This window comes from Capra hircus, chromosome 1, assembly GCF_001704415.2.
Source record: "Capra hircus breed San Clemente chromosome 1, ASM170441v1, whole genome shotgun sequence".
NCBI lineage: Eukaryota > Metazoa > Chordata > Mammalia > Artiodactyla > Bovidae > Capra > Capra hircus.
Window position 1 is genome coordinate 67,147,189 of NC_030808.1, and position 23,670 is coordinate 67,170,858.

Consider the following 23,670-nt stretch of genomic DNA (forward strand, 5'->3'; position numbering starts at 1 on the left):
ACAGGTCAATAAAAGTTTCTTGAATGCAGAAAAGGAACAGTAGGTGGGAGGCAGGGATGAGGGCTTTTCGGGCCTCCACAAGCAGAACTGGACTGTGCCATTTGCAGGCTGTGTAATCTGGGTCAAATGACTGAAGTTCTCTGGGCCACCTCTTCATCCTCAAAGTGGGGAAAATAAAATTTTTCTCTGTGAGCCGAAGGACATGCTTTTTCTAAAGTTCTAGGCACAGAGTAACCACCCAAATTAACTAACTGCCTTCCCTTACTCTGACCTTGACCATACCGCACTAGGCTCTTGATTCTACCTGGCCAGGGGGCCAAGTTCAGCCGTGCTGCAAACTACAACTCCCAGCACGCACTTCTCCCGGGCAGGCTCTCCCAGCGTGGTGCGCATGCTTTGGCAGACGTGGCACCGGGAACTCGGAGGCGGGGAGCAATTGGGAAGTGGCGGCGGCGGTTGCACCCGGCGAAGCTGCGGTCGCGGGAGCCCGAGTGGGGACCGGAGCCGACTGGGGACAGCGGCAGCAGGGATGGCGCGGGTCGTGCCGGCGTGGCTGCTCTTGCCGCTGGCGGTCTGGGTGAGGCTGTGGCGCTGGGGTTCGGGCCGGGAAGGCACGTGCGCCCGGCGTGCAGGTCCAAGCTCCCTGCTCCCGGGGCTTGCGGGGAGATGATGCCTCCGGTCGCCTGGGTGGAGGCATGCGTGCTGGACAGGCGGGGACCCGGTGGCTCTGCGGGAGGCGGCGGGGCGGTCGCCGTGCCCTCCCTGCGGAGTGCTTCGGCGCTCAAAGGTCGAAAGGAGCCCGGGGTGGGGGAGCCCGGGGGCGCTGGGAGATCGCTGGCTGGGGGCTTGCGCGGTGGACACGACTTTATGGGGGTGCAGGTCAGGGCGCGGCCATGGGCTAGGGCGGAAAGCCGGCGGCTTGCGGGGGCACTGCGCCCCAGACTCGGGGCCCTGCACCTGTGTGAGTTTGGGGCAGGAAGGGGATGTTTGGCACCTGCACTGCCGAAAACCTTGTTTTAGGACCACCAAGTTCCTGGTTTTGGCCCTGAGCAGCCGGGAAACTGCCGGCCACCACGTGGACTGCCCTCCAGAGCAGCCCCCGCTGGCCAGACTTGGCTGGGCCGGGTGGGGTCGCCGGGGCGGGGAGTTCTGCTCCTTTACCCAGCTGAGGCTGGCTGGAACCTCAGCCACTTTCTGGCTTGTGATGCGGCCTATCATTTTAATGTAGGTGACTTAGTCTCCTCATCCGTGAAATGGGGACGCTTTAGATACCACTCTCCCTCCACCCCCCGCACGGTTGCCAGGATGATCGGATGACAAATTGGAGGAGGAAGCTCTAAATTTCGAAACCCTACAAGAGGGGAGGAGGGACGGGCCAGGGTTATGGGAGTGTGGGATCTCCGGGGCAATTTGCTACCCTTGGGGTTGAGGGTGGAGAGTGTACCTCAGGGCATCGCGGAGAGAGGTCGGAATGGGTGTGTCCACAGCCCCAAGGGCCCGGGGTTGGCCCTGGTGTTCCCGTGGGTGTGTGATACGGTCTCCTTCCATACCTCTCTCCTAGTTTCTGGTCTCCCTGATTATAGGACAGCTTTGGCTCCTTCTTTTCCTGAAGCTCCTGAAGAGAGACTCCTGCTGCTGGCACTCTTTCCAACCTGGATTTTCCAGTTTTGTTTTTTTTTCTTTTGGGTGTGGCAAGGATGCTGGACAACGAGTGAGGAGAAAAAATGGAGTGTGGATTGAGTTGTTTTAAACACTTCCAGCTCTCAATACTGTGCCCTTCTGGGATCACCAGTGAGGAGTGGCCCCGTAGTTTCTGGTTGTCTGAAAGTGGGTAGAAAAGGAAGCTGCCCCTGCCCCTCTAGATCTGTTTCTCCCTCTCGGAAGCGGGGCTGGAGGGGGCAGTGTCACTTGCCCAGGTTTGTTTAGGCTTGTCTGATGCTCTGTTTTCATTCTGTTCCCTCAGCCAGTTGGCCTGGGTGGTCTCTGGGCCAGGCAGGGCTGCTGGACTGTGCAGAGGGGGCCGTCTCCAGTGCCATCCCGGAAAGGTGTTTGAACTCAGTCTGTTTTAGGAGGTCTACTTTCTTCTTCCCCTTTCTTTTCCCTCTTGTGAAAATGAAAGACTTGGGACTCTGACCAGAAAGAAGTTTCATTCAGCAAACATTCATTTATTGGCTGGCACTGGGTTGGATTTGGGATGGAGGGCAAAATACACATTTCTGCCCTCCCGTGTTGCCCTGAGTTGGGCAGGGAAGTCAGTCTTGTGGGCAAATAAAGACAGAGGAGTGAATACCCACACTCGAAGGTCTGGGAGCACCACTGAAGGAGAGCTGTGCATTAATTTAGAGGGAAGGTCAGCCACGACTTTCCTGAGAGGTGCGTTGAGCTGTCAGGAGCGAATGTGGGAGTCATCTAGGCAGCTGAGATCTGCTGATGCCCTCCACGGGAGGTGTGGAGAGTGGGTAGGTTTGCTGAGAGCAGTAGAACCTGGGAGTCATCAGCAAGGAACTGGCATTTTCTCCTTTCCCCAAGCCCAAGATTGGCTTAGCAGGTGTGAGACTGAGGTGTAGAGTCAGTGACAAGTGGTGAGTGGACACCAGGGTGCCATGCTATGCTAAGTTGGTTCAAGTGTGTCCAAGTCTTTGCGACCCTATGGACTGTAGCCTGCCAGGCTCCTCTGTCCATGGGATTCTCCAGGCAAGATTACTGGAGCGGATTGCTGTGCCTTCCTCCAGGAGATCTTCCCAACCCAGGGATCGAACCCATGTCTCCTGTGGCTCCCGCATTGTAGGCAGATTCTTTACCACTGAACCACTGAGGAAGCCCGGACACCAGGATGGGCCTCTGTAAATATAAACTGTGTCCATGTGATAAGGGTTCCCCAGCTCCTGGGAGTTGATTGAGTTTCTTTGTTCACTCAGTATTTACTGAGAGCTGATATGTGCAGGGCTCTGGGCTGTGACCCAAGAAGTGTGAAGGAGTCTACAGAGATTCATGGACAGCGATGTACACACATCCTATTTTTTACAGTAGCAAAAATATGCAAGTGGCTTTCATGCTTAACAATAGCAACATGCTTAAATGACTTGTAGCCCTACCCATACCATGGAAAGTGATGTTTATAAAGGATGTATGTATTTGCTAGAATGCTGTATTTATTTTCAAAATATTTTATAATGCTTATGAGGACTGTCTAAGGACATGAAAAAGTACTTGTATATGATAATTAGGGGAAAAGCGGGATACAAAACGGAATCCCAGGGTGGCTGAAGCTCTAGCTACAGAGGCAAGGGATTAGCCGAACATCCAAATGTCAACAGTGATTGCTCTGGAAGGTGGAGTTGTGGGTGACTTTTGCTTACTTCTTTGTTTAAGCTTTTTTTATATTTCCCAAGTTTTCTTGAATTTAATGAATGTGCATTAGCTTTTAATCAGAAGCTAGTAAAGGAACTTAAAAAAAAAATGTTTCTTTGGGGACTCCCAGTCTTCCAACACTGTGATGTGGAAAGAGGTGCAGTCAACACTTGGACAAGTTGGTCCTAGCCCTTCCAGGCTGGGTGTCCGTGCCTGGGGCCTGCAGCTGGGGGGACCAGGCTGTCCTGTCCCCACCCCTGCAGCTGCCTGGCCCTTCATGCTGTCCCATTTAACTCCTCCCTGCAGTCAGCCCTTCCTCAGGCCGTCCATGCTGACTGTCCTATAGTCTCCATCCAGAACTTGGGAGAACGCAACCTCACCCTGCTCAAGCGTCTCAGTGTCAGGCTGAGGCCCAGAGTGGGCCTGTGATGACCTTTTGACAGGTTCATAGACAAATGGGAAAAATAACAACGGTGAATTTTTTCTTTTTTTTTCATGATTCTGATTATTTCCAGTTTAAAAACTTAATTTCTCTGGCATGGTATCCATATTGAGACGGTGCTGGGGGAGTGGCTTAGAGTGTCCTTTTGGAAAAACAGATGAAAGCAGTGATACTGTATTGTGATTTTTTTTAAAAAAGCCTTCGATTGATAAAAATCTAAATTCAGATATGTATGTTATATACATAATATATTTTAAACATATTTTAAAATATGTATTTAAATTATATTTTAAAATATATCCTGCTACTCTGTGAGCTTCAGAAGTCTGAGAACTATTGACCTAATTCAAAATTCTCTGATTTTATAAGAGAAAAATGAGGCTTTGAGAGAGAAGGGACTCACCCACGTGAGGCCGCCTAGTTTGTAAAGACAAGGCGGTGTGAGAGCCAGGCTCCTGAATTACAGATGGACATTCTTCCCACTCCATCTATGTCATCCAGCTCCCACCTGCTTCCTTCCACCCACGCCACTGCCCAGGCCTCTGCCCCTGAGGGTGGCATGAAGCTCAGAACCTGGTGGGACAGGGGGCAGAGGTGCAGGGAGCAGCAGGTGTTTGCCCCGTCTCTCCTGCAGAGCTTTTAGTGTATATGTATTTAGGTTCTACACCATTATATATTTAATAGGCTCTTGAGGGCTGGCCTGGGGGCCTAATTGCCAGTTATAATACTGCTTGGAACCTGGAGTGCACTTTTCCCACAGAAATAAGCACTTTGCAGAGGAAGTGTTAAAACAGAACTGGCACCTGAGTTGGGGGGATGGCCAGGTGCCTTAGGAGTGGCAAACAGGGTGCTGTAGATCCTGTCCAGAGTCAGCCTCTGGGGCACCCAGCGACCAGAGAAGGGCCCTAGCTTATGCCTCACAAGGAGGGCAGACCCTGAGCTCTGTGACAGTGGGGATCCTCTGGGTGCTGGCACCTTGCCCAAACCTGACATGCAGTCATCCCTGGTCCATATTTGCTGAAAGGAATCAGTGTTGCAGGCAGGGAATCCAAGACAGAATTGTAGGCAATGAGGAGCAATGGACAATGCTAGATGGACAGAAGGATTTGAGTCTGGGGCTGGGGAAATAAGACTAGAAAAGTGAATCCAGTAAAAAAAAAACCTTAGATGCCTGGCAAAGCTTTCAGGACTCAAATCTGTAGACAATGGAGAGACATGATGAAAGTTGCTTTTTTTAATTACAAGAACAGTGAGGCCACAGTGCAGGGTTGGGTTGGAGCGGGAGAGACTAGATTAATTTTCCCAAAACAACACTTTCTTCCTCTTACTTTCTTCTCTGTTATCTACAAGATGAAGTCCAGTGTGATGTTATGGAAAGAATATGAGCTTTTAGCCACACTCAGGAGCTGTGTGACCTTGGGCCCTGCCTATTTTCTTGTTGTCAGCAGTGGTGATAATACCCATTGTGCAGAGTTGAAAGGATCAGAAATAATACAGGGAGCACCCAGCATCGTGCATGGCACATGGGCACACCCAATAAATAGGAGCCGGCAGGCACCTCAGGTGGTTGGAGAATGGGTGCCAGGAAGGCAGTGAAGGGCCAGAGGGGCTGTGAATGGAGGCTGTGAGCCGTGGGTAGGGGGCTGTACCGTGATTCTTGGATTCTTGCATCATGGGTCGCTGGAGCCGAGGTCCCGATGGCTCCTTGCCCGTCTGCACTGGGCCCTTCAGAGACTCCTGATGGGTGGGAGGTGTGGGTGTGTGTACACAGAAGGGCTAAGAGTTTAAGTGCTCTGCTTTTCCCCTTTTTTCTGAAAGTGGATCCTCTCTTGAGACTGGAGATACCAACCACACTGCCTCCCTGGAGGGTTTGCCCCAGCTTTGTGGTTTTGTTCTGTGAGGCTCTTGTGTTTCCCTTGGTGGTTGTAGTAGATTTGGGAGGCTGACAGTGGACCAGAGAGTGACCCCCGGGGTGTAGGAGAGCCTAAGTTCTTCTGCATCACCAGACTTTGGTGGTCTTCTTGCCCTCCTTTCGTTTCCCCCACACCTGGCATCTTGGCAGGAGAGAGAAGGAGCACTGTGCCTTGCCCATCTTGCAGCACTGACCTGAGTCTGTGGCTTCCCATTTGACCTGTCGACGAGAATTATAAAACACCTGGTACACTGTAGAGGGCTTGCAAAGTATTTCGGTGTATCTCACGTCTGTGTAGTTCCGTGTCCCACACAAGCTGGGTAAGATAAGCTGGTTGAGTACGGTTACTTCAAGAGAGGGATGGGTAAGTTGAGAGAGAGTGGGGAGAGAGAGACCATTGATGGGCATGGCCTGGAAGGGGAGGGCATAGAACAGATGAATGGGTCATCTGACTGAGCAGCCTCCTTGGCAGGTGCTGCTTTCTGAAATAGCAGCACCAGTCATTTACCTGGGGTGTCCGTGATCCTTGTTCTTTAGCTCCCTGATGGCCTGAATACAGGAGGCAGGGCTGCAGTCCGGCTCTCACTGACCACCCTCCTCGCCCTTCTCATCACCCTCCCTGCAGGGCTCTAGGTAACTGTCCCCGCTACTCCCTAGGTAACGTCCATCAGGGCCTCATTCCATTCACCAGTTTACAATCACTTCTAAATAATGAGCTTTGCAGTTATGTGGTGAGGGGTGGGGATGTGGGGTTGGAATAGCCTTTTTGCATCTTTTTATTCCCTGAGATCATACTGAGCCCCCAGCTTGGATGTGTGCTCTGTGCCCAGATGGCCTGGTCGTGAGCCTGTGCCCGGCTTCAGGGTTTCCTGCTCCTCACAGCTGGCCGGGGCAGGAGTAGAGCATCCATCACTGCAAAGAATCCCACCATTCCTCTAACCCCTTGGCATGAGCAGATGTCTTTAATTTGTGAGTAGATCCTTTAATCCTTGCCTTGGAAGGTATTAATGGAGATCGAGGTCGAGGGCTTACGCTGGGGCTTAAACATAAGGGTGATATAGCTTCTGAGCCAAGTCGTGGGCTTGGCTGGAAAGCTCTGCTCTAGGGCCAAGTAGGGCAGGCTCCCGAGGAACAAGCAGGTTTGCTCTCACCAAGGAGTCTGACCTGGCTGGGTCCTGGGCAGGGTGTTGTACATGCTCCTTATTTCAAAGGAACATGGACCACCGTTTGCATGTTGCATATATCATGTTCATTCATTCCACAGATCTTTTTTTGTTTTTAACAGATACCTCATGAGACTCTTTTATGAAGCAAACATACTGTGCCAAGGCATTGGGGACAAACTGATAAAAAGGATGGATACCATCCCTTCCTCCCATTGCCTGGTGAGAGGCCACTAATTTATTATTTAATTCAAGTAGGAAGTGCTAGAAGGAGGGAGATAAAGTGGTTAGAGCGTGTGTAACAAGGGTCCCTACCCTGTTGCAGGGCGTCAGAAAAGGCCTCTCTGAAGACTTATGGACCCTTTCTCAAAAAAATGTTTTTAAATGTATAAAACAGTATGCATAGGATTATAGAAGAAACCCGTGATATTGAAATAGTTATCAAAATATTTTAACAAATTGTGACAAAATAGTACGTATTTTTTTTAATGCATCATGTAGGAAGATCTAGTGACAGAGTTGATAATTTCTGTAAATTATAAGTAGTGATGGGCATAGATGTCTGCAGCAATCCTCTTGTGCTGAGAAGATGTGATTTCTATTGGTGACAGAGTCACGGACATTGTCAGTGCTACTGTAATTGGTTACCTACATTCCTAATAAAGGGAAGGCTAAATTTCAGTGAAATTAGTGAAAATAAAGATCTCATCCAAATTCACAGACCCCAGTGTAAAAAAAATTATCCTCAAACTTGGAAATTAAATATGATTCTGTGACTTTCTACTGTCACGCTGGAGCATTGTCTAGGAAGCCCACCTCAGGGGCATCCAGTGTTTTAGGGATTGTCACTGTGTTTTTTATTCCTTAGGACCCATACTCTGTAAACTTAGGATGCAGATGATTTCTGTTAGGTAGGGAAGAGAGATTGTTCAGGATATTAACTGGCTTGTTATCTCTTTTAGCAATCATATCATACTTTTTTTTCATTGATCACATTTAAGTTTCTTATAACATCTTTTTTTAAAGAATTTGGCTGTGGGCTTACAGGATCTTAGTTCCCCCAATAGTGAATGTTTAGAGTCCTAACCACTGGACCACCAGGGAATTCCCTATAACTTCTTTAAAAATATATTTTTATTAACCTTTTTTTTCTTTCTTACATCCTCTTTTGACCTAGCTTTGTCATTTTAGTGGGCCCCTTATTGAGTTGATAACACTTTGAAATATGTTCAATCTTTGCGTGAAAATTGGGCTTTTAAATTTGAAAATTATGCTGGATCCCTGTTGAAGAGCCATGGAGTGAGCAGGATGTGAGGTTGTGGCACTCAGAAGGGAGGTCTGGATGGGGATGTTAATGTAGGGGTGCGGCTCAGGTGGGGTACCCCAGGGCACGGCATAGGGCAGGTAGAGAAGATGGACTGAGTGAGCCCCCTGCGGAACTTCTGGATTTGCAGGATGGTGGCAGTGGATTTACAAATAAGACAGTAAGGGTTGTGGGAGAGGTGGAAGGGAGCCCAAGTGTGTTGTGCCGGGGCTGAGCAAAAGGAGAAGTGGAGGTGCCCATCGGGTCAGCCACATGGAGGTCATTGCCAAACCTCCACCAGGAGCCTCTTTGGTGGTGGGGGCAGATCTGAGGATGCTAAGGACTGCTTAGACGGGGAGGAGGGAGGTGGAAAACTCTGGCTGTGAAGGAGTGGGGAATGGTATGGGGTCCAGAGAGGAGGTTTTTGAAAAATGGGTTAGTGGCCTTCCAACCCAGCTGTGACTCCGACCACCTTAAAGAGGTATGTGTAAAGATGGATTCTTGGGCTCTCCAGATCCACAAGATGATTTTCTTTAAGGATGAGGCCCAGGAAGCTATCTTTCCAGAAAGCTTTTACTTATTGCTGTTGTACAGCTACAAACCAGAGACGTTTACAAGCTAACATTAATTTTACGTGGTGGACAGTATCTTGCCAGCCAGAGTTGTCTCTTTGGGCCGAGTGGCATGACACAACTTCTTCCCATGATAAGAGCCACATACACCAGTGACATTGTGAGACTCACTCGGCTGGAGCATGTGCCGTTTTTGCTTTTTTCTGTGGGCAATGAGGGAATTGTGCACAACAGGTAGCAGAGAAGAGATGGCTCCCGCTGTCCTTGAAGCTCTTTCCAGTTGGTTGCGCTCAGTAGCTAGATTGGAAGGGGAAGCCGACTTGCTGGCCTCTCGGGTCTTGTTTGGGTGGAGCTCTGGGGAGTGGAGAGAGCTTGAGGCACACCAGTGGGAAGTGTGTGCATTGACAGGCAAAGACAAGAGCTTGTGATCTGTGCCTAGAAGACCTCTGAGTCCCGGTTCTGCTGTTTTAGGCTTCACCTAAGTTGAGTGTCTTTATTTCTTTGAACCTCAGTTTTCATATCTCTAAAGTAGGGATAGTACACCTCCCACACCGATTGTTTACAGCAGGTTTTCAAACATTTTTACTGCAATTCCTGCAAGAACAGTTTTGCATTTTACATTTATAACCAAGTACATATATCTATATATGAACATAACAGATGCAGATTTCCCACTGAATTGGTCTTGCTACCAGTGTACACACTGATGGTTCCTGCTTACTGTTATTTAAAAAAATGCTGGTGGTAACCCACTGAAGCGATTTTATAACTCTGCTCTTGGGTTAAGGCCTGAGGGATAGAAAATAGTGATTTCAACTCTCAGCTTTAGGGGATTGAATGAGATACTGTATATCAAAGCACAGATGTATCTCATGGGTCATGAGCCCTTGAATTGTTATTTTCTTTTCAATTAATGGAGCTTTGAGACAGGGTTGGGTTTCCGGAGTGGGAATTCACCTGCTCTTCCTCGGGCCCTGCTGCCTACTTCTCTGCTTCCTCCTCCAGCTCTTCCTCGTTAGCAGGCCTGGCACACCAGGCTGGCAGCAGCCTGGAGCCCTCTTGGCTCTTGAAGAGGTTTTCCACAACATTAAAAGCTTTAGGGACTTAAGTCCTGGTTAAATGCACTGCAGTTGCAATTTCAGGATAAAAAAACCCTGTTTTTATAAGCTCTTGGATCAGTCGTCCTGCCCCTGAATTGTTCCTTGTTGACAGCCACGTTTGTGCCACGGAAAATGGGTGGGAAACTTGTGGAGCCCACGTCAAAGGTGTGGTTTTTAAAGGAAGCAAAATATAAGACATACCCTGGCTTTGCATTCATGGGAGCAAGTGGTGAGATGTGTGTGGCTCTTGGTCTTTCCACTTCACCTTGGGTCCTAGTCAGAGCTCTTTTACCTACTTGCTGGGTAATGTTGAGCAAGTTTCTAACTCTTCATCTTGGCTTCCTTATTTATAGACCAGGTATAATGAAAGTACCTACTTAATTCACTTATCAAGAGAATGAGCTGGGACAGTCATGTGAGCAGTTTTGCTGGCTCCTGGGCACACAGGAACACTCTAAACTCACAGCTCTTGCAGTGATCATGGCCTCGTCCCCAGACCTTCGGTGTTGGGATGAGAGAGTCCTCTCTCGGGTTGGGTTCCATCCCAGCTGAGTGCTTTCCAGTTTCCCTCTCTTTCTTTAGCACATTTAGCTCCTCAGCTGCAGCTAGTCGGGGTCCACATTCCAAGGGCCTAGCTTCTGTCTCTGCCACACAAACACACACACACACACACACACACGCACGTGCCATCCAAGCAGTGTTCATTTTTATTTCAAAGGCTGCTGGGTGGTGGACTTTTGAACACTGAGAAATATCAGTGGTGAAATCTTCAAACTTGGTTTGAGGTCAGGCCTTAGCTCCTTGTGAAGAGGGTATTTAGCCATGGTGATTGGTAACAGATGCTTACAATTTATCCATTTAAGGAGCATAAATTACCTGCATTTAAAAATGAACATTTCTCTCTCGCTCTCTTTTTCTCTCTCGTCAGAGCCATCCTAGGTATGCGTTGCATGCAGAGTTCTCTGCAGATTCTGTAGAATAGTTCTTATTAAAAACTACACAGTGTCAGGTGAACAGAGGAGCCAGCAGTCAGTCCGCTCAAAGTGAAGAGGGGAAGATAAGCACTGCTCTCGCTTGGGAAGGTGCCAGTGAACGCTGGATAGATGGTCGAGGGTATCAGGAGGCCTGTGAAAGAGGAGGGGCAGTATTTGGTTGTATTCTGGGCATCTCTCTCTTTTTCTTTTTTCTCTTATTTTAGGTGTTTTTTCCCTAACTCTAATTTTGAGATAGAGAAGAGCTGCAAGAAGAGTATAAAGGATTTCCATCTTCCTTTCACTCGATTCCACAAATATTAACACTTTATCACATTTATCATACTCTCCCTCTGCATATATAAAGTTTACAGACACGATTCTCCTTTGTCCCATAAACACTTTATTGTTTCTTAAGAGGCAAGGACATTCTCTTATATAACCAGAGAACAACCGTCAAAATCAGGAAGGTAGCTCTTGGCTTAGGACTTGATCCAGAATCACATGTTGGAATTTGAAGTTAATTATCACGTCTCTTTAATCTCCTTTAATCTGGGCCACTCTCTCAGTCTTTGTCTTCGGGCACCTTGGCATTTTTGAAGAGTGTCCCTCAGTTTTGTTTTGGATGATGTCTCCCTCCCTTCAGTACCTTCTGTCAGGAAACATATGTTCATTTGACCCATTCCTGGTGGTGTTAACATTGGTCCCTTGGTTGAGGTTTCTGCCAGATTTCTCTAAAGTTGCGTTTTCTTGTAGTGGAGAAATACTTGGAGATTGCTAATTGTTTCCATGATGGTAGCCAAATGATGGTAATTTTAAAAAAGTATTTGTATCAGGCATGCCTGTTATGGTTAGAAAAATACACAAAGGAGAAGAATAAAATCTATTCAAGGGCAAAGCCTTTGGTGAATTTCTTTTTCTTCCGGTCATTTTCTTAGCATAATTGGCTGTATAGTTGTAATCATACCATGTACATTTAAAATTCTGTTTTAAAAACTTAACATTAAAACAAATATCTTCTCACTGCACCATCTTTGAAAACATCACTTAAATTCCTGTTTCCTCCTGTCAAGTGGTTTATTCTAAGAAACGGTTCCCCCGATGTTGGATGTTCAAGTTGTTTACAATTTTTGACTCTTATGAGTAGGAATGAGTGAGTCACATATGTGTCAGAATCTCTGTGAATTTCCTTGAGACACATTCTCAAAAGTGGAATTACCACGTGGAGGAGCAGAAATGCTTTTAAGATACTTGATTAATTGTGCCAAATAGCTTTTCAAAAGAATTGTACTGGCTTAAGTCTTTGCCAGCACTATATGACAGTTGGGTGTCATATTTTAAGAGATTCACTAATGGTGTTTCTCAACTTTTTTTTTAAAACTGTGATCCAAAAATCAAAATTTCTGTTGAGATTAATTTCCTGTATTTTGAATTATGAAAGCATAGATATTTATTTCCAAAAGTAAATTATAGTGTAATATGGCACGTTACTCCCTTCAGGCTCTGTCACCTCACTCCTGGCCTTGGGATAGCTCTGGGAACTGGGAGCATGGGTGTGTCTAGGGCAGACCATTCAGGACCTTGAGGGGCTTGGGGGCACATAAGGATTGGGGAATTTCACCTACAGAATCCTAAGAGTGAATGTGTTTGCTGTCTTCAGAGTGTGGTAGGCTGGCGGAATGGCTTGGGAGGGGGAGGGATTTGAACTTTCTAATGACTGGAGCCATCCAAGATGAAATGGTAGGACATGGGCTTCTGTGCATTAACATGTTTAGTTTCCACAGCCTTCCGGACTCCAGCGTGCTGAGCAGCCTCAGGAGATTTTGAGTTCTTGGCTCTGGAGGCTGGAGACGGCATGGAGAAATGTCGAGAGGAGTCTTCTATCTGGAAACCAACCAGCCCAGCTCAACTCTGAGGGATGTCCTGGCCTGTTGGTCCCCTGCAGTGGTCTCTATTAATAGTAAAGGGCTGAGGTTGTGGGGAAACTGAAGAGTTATTGGTTTTTCTTTCATTTGTGGGTAGCCATCACCAGGTGACCAAGATAGTTGGGATGGGAATAGGCACAGTGAAACTCGAGTAATTAGGAGGAGCACAGTAAATCAAACCCTTGATAGTCTGTCTCCTTCCTTGTAGCAGTTGATCTAAAGTATAATGCATGACTTGATGCTTTAGATGCTTTGAAACATCCCAACTGGAGTAGTTGTTAATATTTCTTACTAGTTAGAGTTTCAGGAGGCACGCAAGATCTATTTGGATGTGTGCCAGAAAACCCAGAATGATAGTGCCTCAAAGAGACTCTTTATTCCACTCACACAGAAGTCTGGAAAGGGGTGTTCAAGGGCCAGCATATTCCTCTGTGGTACCATAGTCCCAGGTGCCTTCTATTTTGATAACTCTACATCTTTAGCAAGTCCTTCCACCTCATTGTCTCAAGGTGGCTGCTTGAGTTCCAGCCATCTTTCCAGATTCTAGGGAGCAGAAAGGAGGAAGGGACTAAGAAAACTCTTAGACTGTCTGTTAGGGACACTTCCTAAAAGTTGCTGCATAACACTTTGGTTTATGTTCCTGGGGCTGGAATTTAGCCACAGGGCCATACTTGATGCAGTCAGACACGACTGAAGTGACTTAGCAGCAGCAGCATAATTGTAAAGGACTTTGGAAATCACTTTCAACCCCTTCATTTTACAGAGAAAGACACAGAGAAGGAGGCATGGCTTGTCCAAAGCCACACAGGAAGTAAATATCAAAACCAGCACAAAACTTGGGTCTCTGACTCTTTTTACCAAACCTCTAGCTCTCAAATACTCAGCCAGCTGGGGTTCTCTGACCTGGGGTTCAGGTCATCTGTTTTTAACCTTATTCCTGGATCGCTTTACCACCAGCTTTCTAAGAGTCTAGACTTAGATTCTGACATTTCAAAACTATTTTGAGTAAGATGTGGGCTACACTAAATTAAACTAGTTTCTTCACAGCTCCGAACATAAGAAGGCTATCTTTTTTCCAGGTGACAGAACAAAAAGAAGGTCAAGTCCCACCTCCACTCTTTTTCCTAAATGTTAAACTTCTGTCCTCAACTCTTCTTCCTTTAGCAAGTTGCTTTTACATAATTGAATACCTCTGGCTTCATGATCTGCATTGAATGGTGAATCTGTAATCACAGACAGCCTCCTGGGCTATAGAGAATGTGAGGGTGCTGGCATGTACCCCAGAGATCCGGAGCTTTTTAAAGCTGAGGGTGTAATGTGGCAAGGCCTGATCCTGTTATCTTCCAGAATTGCATGACTCTGTGTCTAGTCTGGTGGGTGAGGTTAAGTGAAGAGAGCGGAAGTTGTGATGCGGTGTGTTAGAGAGAATGAGAGGAGGCAGAAGGGAGCCCAGATTTTGCACACACCTCTGATGAACCGCAGATCTGGGCTGACTGCCCCAGGGTCTTGGGAAGGGTGGCGGACAGCAGGTGTTCTGGGCTTGCAGGAAGTAGAGAGTTGGTGTAAATCCCTGCTGGGACCCTCCTTGCCCATTCTGGAAGATTTTGGCTTTTCCTGGCTGATTTGATTTCCCCCAACCGCGGGAAGGAGGTGCTTCTGGGAAGGGGCCACTTGAGGTGCTGTGAGTCTAGGGAGCTTGTGGGGTAGAGGTAAGCCACTACCTCTGGCCAGGATCTGGGAGGCCCGAGCTCTGTGACTTGACCTACTGTGTGACCTTGGTAAGTAAGTCAATCTCTCTGAGCTTCAGTTTCTTCATCTGTAGGATGAGGCTAGTGCCCATTTGTCCCAGAGGGGCAGATGGGCACAAAGCCAGGAAGGACCATCCTCCGTGTGCTGTGTAGCCTGTGGGTCTGGTTCGCTGTGTAGACGGGTGGTTATTCTTGCTGCTGACGCTGGATCTGTGTACGTGCACGTTTCTTCCTGCTTGGATGTGCTGTCCTGCCTGATTGCAGGCAGGGCCCTGAAGAGGAAAAGGTGGTGCTGGGTCTCCGGTTGTCCTTGCTCTGCCTGTGATTTGTCTCACTAATAGTGCTAATACAGATAATTACAAGGCTTGTGTGCTGTGTGCCAAGCATAACGTTAGGTTCTCTGTGTAGTTTAACCCCCTTGTTTGATCCTCAGCCAACACTGCAAGGCAGGTGTCAGTATTATCTTCTCCCCTTTATAGGTAGGGAAGTGACACTCGTAACCCCTCAGATCATTCTCCTGTAAATGACAGTGCCTGGATTTGAGCCCAGGTTTGTCTGACTCCAGACACAGTGCTCTTCCCATGTGTCTTGGGGGTGGTGAGACCACAGAGGGAGGAGAGCGAGCTTCTTGGCTGGAGGCCCCTGTGTCCGGCAGGCCCTAAAATGGGCAGACACCTATTCAGAAGGTGAGGGGAGAAGCCAATGTCCTCGACCCCATTGCCTCCCCTGTAGTAGAGGGTGGGGGTGAGGGCCTCTGTGTCGGGCACCCTGAGTGGCTGCTGGGCTCTGCAAGGTGTCTTATACTCTGACTGGGGGAGGGGCTTGAGTGGAGGGGGCTGCTTCTCTGATGCTGGGGCCTGGTGTTCTGAGAAGGGTGCTGTGACAGGGGTTGGGAGCTCTGGGGACCAGTACTCTGATGGGTGGCACTGGCTCTCTGATGCAAGTGGGACCTGGTTTTGGGGCCTGTGTTGCCCAGCAGTAGAAGAAGGGCATGTCCTTCCCAGGTGTGTTCTGCCCTGCACCCAGGGGAGGATTTATGGGTCTCAGCCCAGCCAGTGGAGTAGTTCAGCCCTGATGGAAATACTGTGAAGGCTGGGGTTGGCGAGCAGAAAGAAAGCAATTATTGGGGGAAAGTCAGAAGGAGTTTGCACAGGCAACAGAAGGGGATTTTTTTCTCTTCTTCCTCCAAAGTGAAAGACTTAGGATGTAAAGAGCCTGCCTGCCTGCCAAACCCAGGAACAGCTCCATGGCTGGCTCAGAAGGTGGCTGGCTTCCTCCGCATGCATTGCCCTGTCCCCCTCTGAGGGCTTGACAAAACAGAGTTTGTGCATCACTAACACTGTTATTTTTGCCTTAGTTATTGTTATCAAGGTTTGTGGGTTGTGACTTGTGAAGTCTGCAGGAAGGCTCTTGGCAGGGCTATCCAGGGCTCCCTGGAGCTGCATCTTAACGCAGGGAAAGAGTGTACATGCTGGAAAGGTTGGGATAGACTGAAGCAGAGGAGAAAGGAGAATGCTACGTGGCTGGAGGAGAGTCCCCTTGCATTTAGAGGAGTGAGGAAAGGGCCGTGCTCCTGCCTGTCCCTGTGGTTGCTTGCTAAGGTGAGGGTCTGTCTGAGGCCATATATAGGGGCCTCTTACCCTCCTCAGAGATACTCAAGTGAGCATCTGAGCTCTTTGCACACCAAGTCCCCTGATTACCCCTGGATCTACCTGTCCTGACTGTTTCCTCTTGTTCCCTTTCTTTCAAATCCTCTCCTGGCAAATCCTGCCTCTCCTGTGCCCGCAAACGTCCATGCGGCTCCCCGCCTTCGGTGGAGACAGCCCACCCTTCTCCCCACCCTGCGGCTGCCTGTGCCCCTCCGGCGTGTGTGCTTCTCTCTGCAGCCTGGCCTCCCACTGCACTTGGCCCGGCCCTTGCCTGTGTGTCTCCTCCCTGGTCTGCCTTGATGTGGTGCTTCCTGCCTTCTTCCCGACCTTTCTCCTGGTCCCTCCTCCCCCTCCTTACTTCTCCCTCTGGACCCTGACCTCTGAGACTTCACTGAGTCTCACTCTCCAGTCTGGAGGACACCTCGGTGGGGTATCTTGTCCACGTATCTGTGCCTAAGCTTATTGTCACCTTTCTCAATAGAGACAAAAGCCTCCTCTGCTTCTCCATTCTTGCACTTTTGATTCTTGTTCCATTTGGGTCATTTTGGCTTCTACTCTTCCTCCCTTGCTTACAGATGAATAGTCATTAAGTTCTGTTGTTTTTATCTCGAGCCTCGTGGATTGAACCATTTCTCTTTACTTGGGTGGCCCCCTGGGGAGTCCCTTCACCTCCAGCCTTCTGGCGACTGCCCAGTCTGAGATCACAGCCAGATGGGGCTTTCGAGCCAGGCTTTCAAGGTCCCACCCCGCCCACCCTGGACTGGCCCCACCGGCCCTCTCCTACCACTCTCCAGCCCAGACCCTCCCTGACTGCCCTGGGTCTGTCTGGTTTCCATGCTCCCTCTGGGTCTCCCAGGAGCTGTCACAGACTCCCCTTGTAACATGCTCCCAGCGGAGGACCTCTGCAAAGGTCAAGAGTGTGGCAGTCGTGTGTGTCATGTTTCTTGTGTTGGACAAACATATCCTAAGGGCTTTCAAGGGGCAGGTGCTCCTAGTTTAGGGAGTGGAGTAGGGATGGGGCAAGGTGAGGAGGAGGTGGACCCTCCATAAAGAGTTCTTAACCAGGCTGGCTGCAGACAGTGCTGCGTTTAAGCCCCAGCCTCAGTGTATTTCTGGTAGACCTGAAGCTGTCTGCTCTGTGAGGGTGAACGCTGGGGCAGAGGCTTTGGTGGTTTGTGTACTCTGAGAGTAGCTGTTGGTTAGAATGTAATCGTTAGATGACCTGAGGGATTCACTGGGCTTTCTAGGAAGGAAGCGGTGGATAAGCCTTGAGACTTGGTGCTCTTGTGGTTTCTGCTGTGGACACTTTGTTGTCACTTAGTCCAGCTGAATGCTGCTGAGCTGCCTGGGCAGGTGGGCACAGGGTCCGCCATCCCTTCCCCTTTCCTGACCCCCCAGTCCAGAAATGCAGGTGCCTCTCAGGAATGCTGATCTGTGGGTCAGAGTCCTGAGGCACTGGGCAAGGGCAGTTGTTTCTATTGACTACCCAGGTTATTTGAGGATTAAAAACAGCAGCATCAACATGTTTTTCCGACAGATTCTTTTCTTTTTTCCCTTTAACCATGTGCATTTTGTTATGGACCTTTCCGGAATAACATGTAATAATAAGGTGGAATGGACTTTTTGGTGCACTCTCAAAGCTGCTGTATGGAGGCGGGGGGTCCTCAGGCATTGCACACATCCTGCCAGGGCAGAATAAAGGAAAAATCATTCCTGGACAACTCCTTCTGATGGTTTTACTCTGTGGAGAAGGTTAAATTGCATCCAGTGGCAGATTATATTTAGGAACACTAGAGTATGGCACATTTCTGCCTTCCACGCTGCTGAGATGGAAATTTATATTATATATTACAGTAACTGATACTGTTAGAGTGCTGTATGATTTATAAGGCATGTTCGATAAGTTACCCCCTTTCATCCTCACAGCTGTCCCACGAGGGGAGGTATCATTATCTCTGCATCAGATGCGAAGCACTAAGTCTGTAGAAGGTTGAGTGATGTTGCCTGGGCATCTTAGCTATTGAGTAGAGCTCAGACTCAATGCAAGACTTCTGGCTACAAAGAGGCAGTGGCCTGAGAGGACCTGGGGTCATATAGAGAGTCAGGGGTTCAGATGTTGGACCTGCTTCTTATTAGCTATGCAACTTTGGTCAAACTAACTGATCTATAAGATCAAGTGCATTGGATAATCTGTAGTTGCCTCTTCTTACCACATTCCTCCATAACCCTCTTGCGGGGAGTAGGTTAGCAACATTCTAGAAGAGGGAGGGGAAGGTGCTGAGGGGGTAGAGGCCTAGAGAAGATGGGTGATCTCAAGGTTCAGTTTGTCTGCACCCTGCCTGGTGTCTCCTGGCGGAGCGTTTCTTATTCCGTCGCTCCAGGTGTTAACCGCGGTATTCTTTGTTGGCTGTGCAGGGGCCTGTTGGCCGGCTGTGTGGGTGAGGGGCTCTGCTGTGTCACAGTTCAGTTCAGACATTTAACAGCCTCCCCTTCCCTGCTCCTGCTTCCAGACCACCTCTCATGCTGCAGCAGTGCCTGGCACTTCCAGGGCCCAAGGTGTTCAGGATTTTCTGCGGCAGCATTGGCTTGTTTCTTTTGGCTGGTCTCCTTAGACATTGGCTAAGTGGGGAAAGTGGAGAACCCCTCACCCACCTGAATGGGATCACATTAAGAGGTGATCATACTTCTCTGTGGATTTGGGGCTTTGGTGCTTCTAGGCGGAATGGAGTTTTCACATTGCTCCACTGTGTGACATTTGAGGGCAGGGTAGGGTCCAGACCTTGACCTCCCAGAGAGGTCTTGATTGAAAGGGTGGCAGGAATGTCCATGCAGCATGCTTCTGCACTCATGCAGCCCATATGGCCTCATACAGAAAGTGCACGAAGAGGAAGGGTGAGCTGGTGACTGGGATGGGCTGGAAGAGTCCCTGTGGGAGGGGTGCTACTTGGAGAGGGTGTGCGTGAGCGCTAAGTTGTTTTAGTTGCGTCCCATGCTTTGTGACCCTATGGACTGTGGTGCTCCAGGCTCTTCTTTCCATGGGATTCTCCAGGCAAGAATACTGGAGTGGCTTGCCGTGCCCTCCTCCAGGGGATCTTCCTGACCCAGGGTTGGAACCCAGGTCTCCTGCATTGGCAGGCGGCTTCTTTACCACTAGTGCTGCCTGGGGTTTGGAGAGGGGGTGAGGCAAAAGGCAGGTGTCGGGTAGAGAGGAGGGGTGTACATTATCCCTCCCCAGTCAGCTGTGCCTAGGGGCAATGCATCTGGGGGTGCTTCTTGTCCTCGGGCCGGCTGGCACTCGGGACTCATGGTCCTTGGCTCCTTGGTCCCCAGGTGGTCCTGCCGACGTGGCTGTCCTCCGCAAAGTTCTCCTCACTCATCGAGAGAATCTCTGACCCCAAGGACTTGAAAAAACTTCTCAGGACCCGGAATAATGTACTGGTGCTTTACTCCAAATCTGGTGAGTGCCTCTCCTGGGCTTGGGGCCGTGGTCAGGGATGCAGTGGGATAGGAAGGAGAGGGGGCAGGGGTGGGAGGCAGAGACCCCAGGACTGAAAACTGCTCACCGAGGGTCCTGACAAAGAGGCATTAGTGCTGCTGCTTGGCTCCCTAAGAGGTTATTTTAGTTCCCTTTTACCAGGGTTCTTAGGAAAAGCCCCCTGGAGTCCCTCAGAGCCTCAGGAGGGAGACAAAATGTGTGTGAAGGAGGCCAGAGGACAGTGACCACCCAGGATGGACTCTCTGGCTGCTGGACAGCAGGCCAGCTCCACCAGGGCCACACTTCACCGGAGCTGTGGATTAATTGACTGACTGGGCCAGCCTGTCTCCAGCCGAATTGCCCCAGGCATGGGGACACACACCCAGGCTGGCAATCCTGGTCTTGCCTGGCCCCAGTCATTCTTGCTCTGGGGTCAGAACAGAAGACTGAGTTTGGAGTGGGCTCCGTGCTCAGTGTGGGGTGGAAATAGCGGTTTGCTTCTTCTGACCTTGAGGCTGGAGAGGGCATCACAGACGGAGAGGTTTGCTCAGCTCTTGGCTGCGACTTCGAACATCTGACTTGATGCTGTTCCAGCAGAGTTAAGTGTTCTTGCTGCCCTCAAGGATGCCAAGTTTCCTGTGCCCCAGAGAAGCAGTAGCCAGTAGTCGGGGCTAGTTCCGGCACAGCTCTTTCAGCAGCTCATCCTCGACACCCAGCCTGGGGCAGGGGCAGGGAGGTGGTGGTGCTGATGGATCTTCTGGATGCGTGTTCCTCCTGAGGCCTGTGTCCTCCACACACCCGGCATGTGCTGGCCCTTCTAAGGGCCTGGCACACACTCCCAGGGGTTGTTTTTCTGTTGGGAATAGGGGGAAACTGAAGCAGGGGACAGTAAGAGTCGCTCCTGAGGCCTGGGCTCCAGGGCCCTGAACAAGCGTGTCTCAACATCCTCAGGTGCCCCTGGAGCTGGGGGGGTCGTCAGCCCACCCAGGAACACGCTCACTTTCTTCCCCAGGCACACCCCTTCACATAAGTTCACCTTCTTAGAAGGGCTCTTCAAGGAACTTCTGAGACACACTCTTATTTGCTGCCTTGCCGTGAGGGAGGCAGAGAAGGCAATGGCACCCCACTCCAGTACTCTTGCCTGGAAAATCCCAGGGACGGAGGAGCCTAGTGGGCTGCAGTCCATGGGGTCCCTGAGGGTAGGACACAACTGAGCGACTTCACTTTCACTTTTCATTTTCACGCATTGGAGAAGGAAATGGCAACCCACTCCAGTGTTCTTGCCTGGAGAATCCCAGGGACGGGGCAGCCTGGTGGGCTGCCGTCTGTGGGATCGCACAGAGTCGGACACGACTGAAGTGACTTAGCAGCAGCAGCATGAGGAGGCAGTGCAGGTTGTCAGGTGATGTCCAGTTTACGAGTGAGGAAATTGGAGCTGCCTGGCCTGAGGTCCACCAGGTGGTGGACGCTAGGGCGGGTCCCTCAGTCCCCTTTTTTTGCCTGGCCTCCTCTGTTGGAGGCAGGAAGAATGTGCAAAGTCTGCAGTGACGGGAGGCTCAGCCACTAGGAAAGGATGCGGAGAGTAGAGAGTGGGAAGGTGAGGTATCTAGCCCATGGCTTGCGGGGCTGGGAGCGCTCTTGTTTTCTCTTTTGCCCTGGCCCAACCTCTGTCCCTGCCTCTTGGCAGTGGAGCTCTCAGCAGCCCTGTGCACCTGGCTCCTCCCTGGTCTGGATCTCTGGGCTTGGACCCCAGTGGTCATTTTACCTTCCTGCCTCCGGCCCAGGCCTATCCTGACACTGGGGGCCTCCCATGGCTTTAGGAGCACTGGGTTCTCTCCCCTCCTCGTCCCAGCCAGTGCCTCCCTTTCCATGGCTGAAAGGCAGGCTTAGGGATGAGGCTTTATGTGCTCTACTCAAGTTTCCCTCCCCTGCCTCCTGATCCCAGTCTGAAGGGTGAGGACGACCTTTCCCACCTCGGCTGCCCCCCCCCCGCCTCCCCCACCGCCCTGCCATTGGCCTGGGGGTTTCAGGGAGGGCCTCTGTGGGTGGCTCTGTGCAGGGCTCTTGAAGGATGTTTTCTGTTCACTGCATAAAAGGCTCAGCAGGCTTTGTGTTCACAAACAGCTTCCATTATCCACACTAGAAAAGGAGATCTGAGGAGGCAAATAATTCAGATATCATTTCTGCTTGGCTTTGGAACATATCATGCAGTTTCTGGCGGGTGAGGGCGGCAGCCTGCTGTCCCCACCGTGTCTGCATGGGGCCCCTTTCCAGGGAGCTAGCTGACAGGGACAATGGGGGAGCGTGACAGCCTGGCCACAGCCACCAGGCAGTGGAGCGCCGCAGGCTGGTGGCATGGCGATCCTGGACACAGGGGCTCCATGTCTAAGAGCCTGCCCCCCTACCGTAGTTTCCGGGGGCTCTGCCCCAACACCTCTTCCTTTCTCGCGCTCACTCCGCCTGGCCCTGAGGCGTAGTCCGTGGTTTGCAGCCGACCACCCCGGGGTACTGCCGGGCTGGGGAAACAGGCTGTGAGAGTGAGTTGGGTACATTTAGTGTGGGTCCATCAGAGACCAGAGTCACAAGTAAACCTCATTTAATCACTGTGTTGTGCAGAGCCCCTAGGTGAGTGTGTGGCGCACAGGTGAAGGAAAGGGTCTGGTCCCTGCCCTTGTCAGTTCCCAGGCTGGGCACCAGGACAGGCAAGCGTGGAACCAGCAGACTCGTTGCCTGCTTAGTTATAGAACTGTAATTGTTTGGTTACAGAATTTTCAAAATATGTCCCAGAAAGCTAATGAGTCAGAGATTCTACAGCGAGTTGAGGATCTATCTTAGAGACTTGGCAGAGTGAGGTGTGAGGCGTGGCTTGAAGGAGGGGTGATGGGTTCTGTGTCTGTGAGGGTGGCGGGAGCGGGGCTTTCTAAGAAGAGCTGGATGGTCCTCAGTTAGAACCATTGCCCACAGGGATGTATTCTAGCTGGTGCTAAGAACCTCGCCTCTAGGACTGGCCTCCGTCCTTCCTTGCCCGAGGCGAGATGGCAGGGGTGGGGGCAGTGTGCTTGGGTGCAGGTGTTTATTTATTTATTTATTTTACAGAAGCTGCAGCTGAAAGTCACCTCAAGTTATTGTCTACTGTAGCCCAGGCAGTGAAAGGACAAGGCACCATCTGCTGGGTGGACTGTGGGTATGATCCTGGGGACCTGGGACACGGTGGCTGGAGGGCGAGGGGTGGGCTCTGGTGGGTGGGGTGGGAATTGTTCCCGATTGATATTCTGGGAGAGGAGGTATGATGGAGAGACAACTGCTGAAGCACGCCCTCCCCCGAAACCCCCCAGTGATGCTGCAGGACCGCTATGGGCTGGAGAAGGGTAGGCGTAGCTCCCCCTCCTGTCTTTGCCCACCCTCTTCTTCCCTTTCGCATAGTACTTTCACTTGTCACTCTGTTGTCATGCACTTGATTTTTGTCTTCCCAGAGGGTGGCAGAAGGAGCCTTGATGCCCGAAGAGGCAAGATGGTTTTCAGGGCCACTTGGTGGGCTTGCTTATGGGGGGAGTCTGCGTTGAGAACTGTGTGCCTTACCCGCAGCCCAGGCGCTTCACGGGGGTCTCCAGGGCCCACAGGGCACAACTGGGGAGTCAGCTGGCAGGCCTGTCTGTTGCCCTGGCTTCCGAGGAGGCTCCGTCACACGGGTCAGTCCTGGAGAGGTGGCTGCGTCCTTCCAGCTCTTTCCTCTGGCCTGTGTCCCTATCCCAACCTGTCCCGATGACAAGGCTGTGAGCTTCTTCTCCTCCTGCTGCCCCTGCCTCCTCCCAGAGACTCTGTGTCAGTGTCACGGGGGCAGAATCACACGCCAGCCCACAGGAGGCCCCTTCTGAGTGTGGCAAAGGGGGCGCTTTAAACTGCTCAGATCCTTCTCCGTTGGGGAGTTTTAAGTCTGTGGTGTTCTTGGCTTCCTTTCCTTCTCCTCATTAGGGATAATTGCCACATCTCTCCACATTCAGCACTTTTGCTGCTGGGATTTATATACATACACCTCTTGTCACATAATTAGTTCCCAAT

The 23,670-nt window shown here is 50.4% G+C and overlaps 1 protein-coding gene across 1 annotated transcript in view; it reads left to right on the forward strand.

Annotated features, from left to right (window-relative positions):
- The window catches only part of PDIA5 (protein disulfide isomerase family A member 5), a 91,639-nt gene continuing 68,360 nt past the window's right edge, over window positions 392-23,670 (forward strand). The window contains exons 1-3 of the mRNA XM_018045711.1: window positions 392-577; window positions 19,467-19,593; window positions 22,708-22,795. Coding sequence (XP_017901200.1) covers window positions 392-577; window positions 19,467-19,593; window positions 22,708-22,795 — 401 coding nt within the window. The remainder of the gene's footprint in view (window positions 578-19,466; window positions 19,594-22,707; window positions 22,796-23,670) is intronic.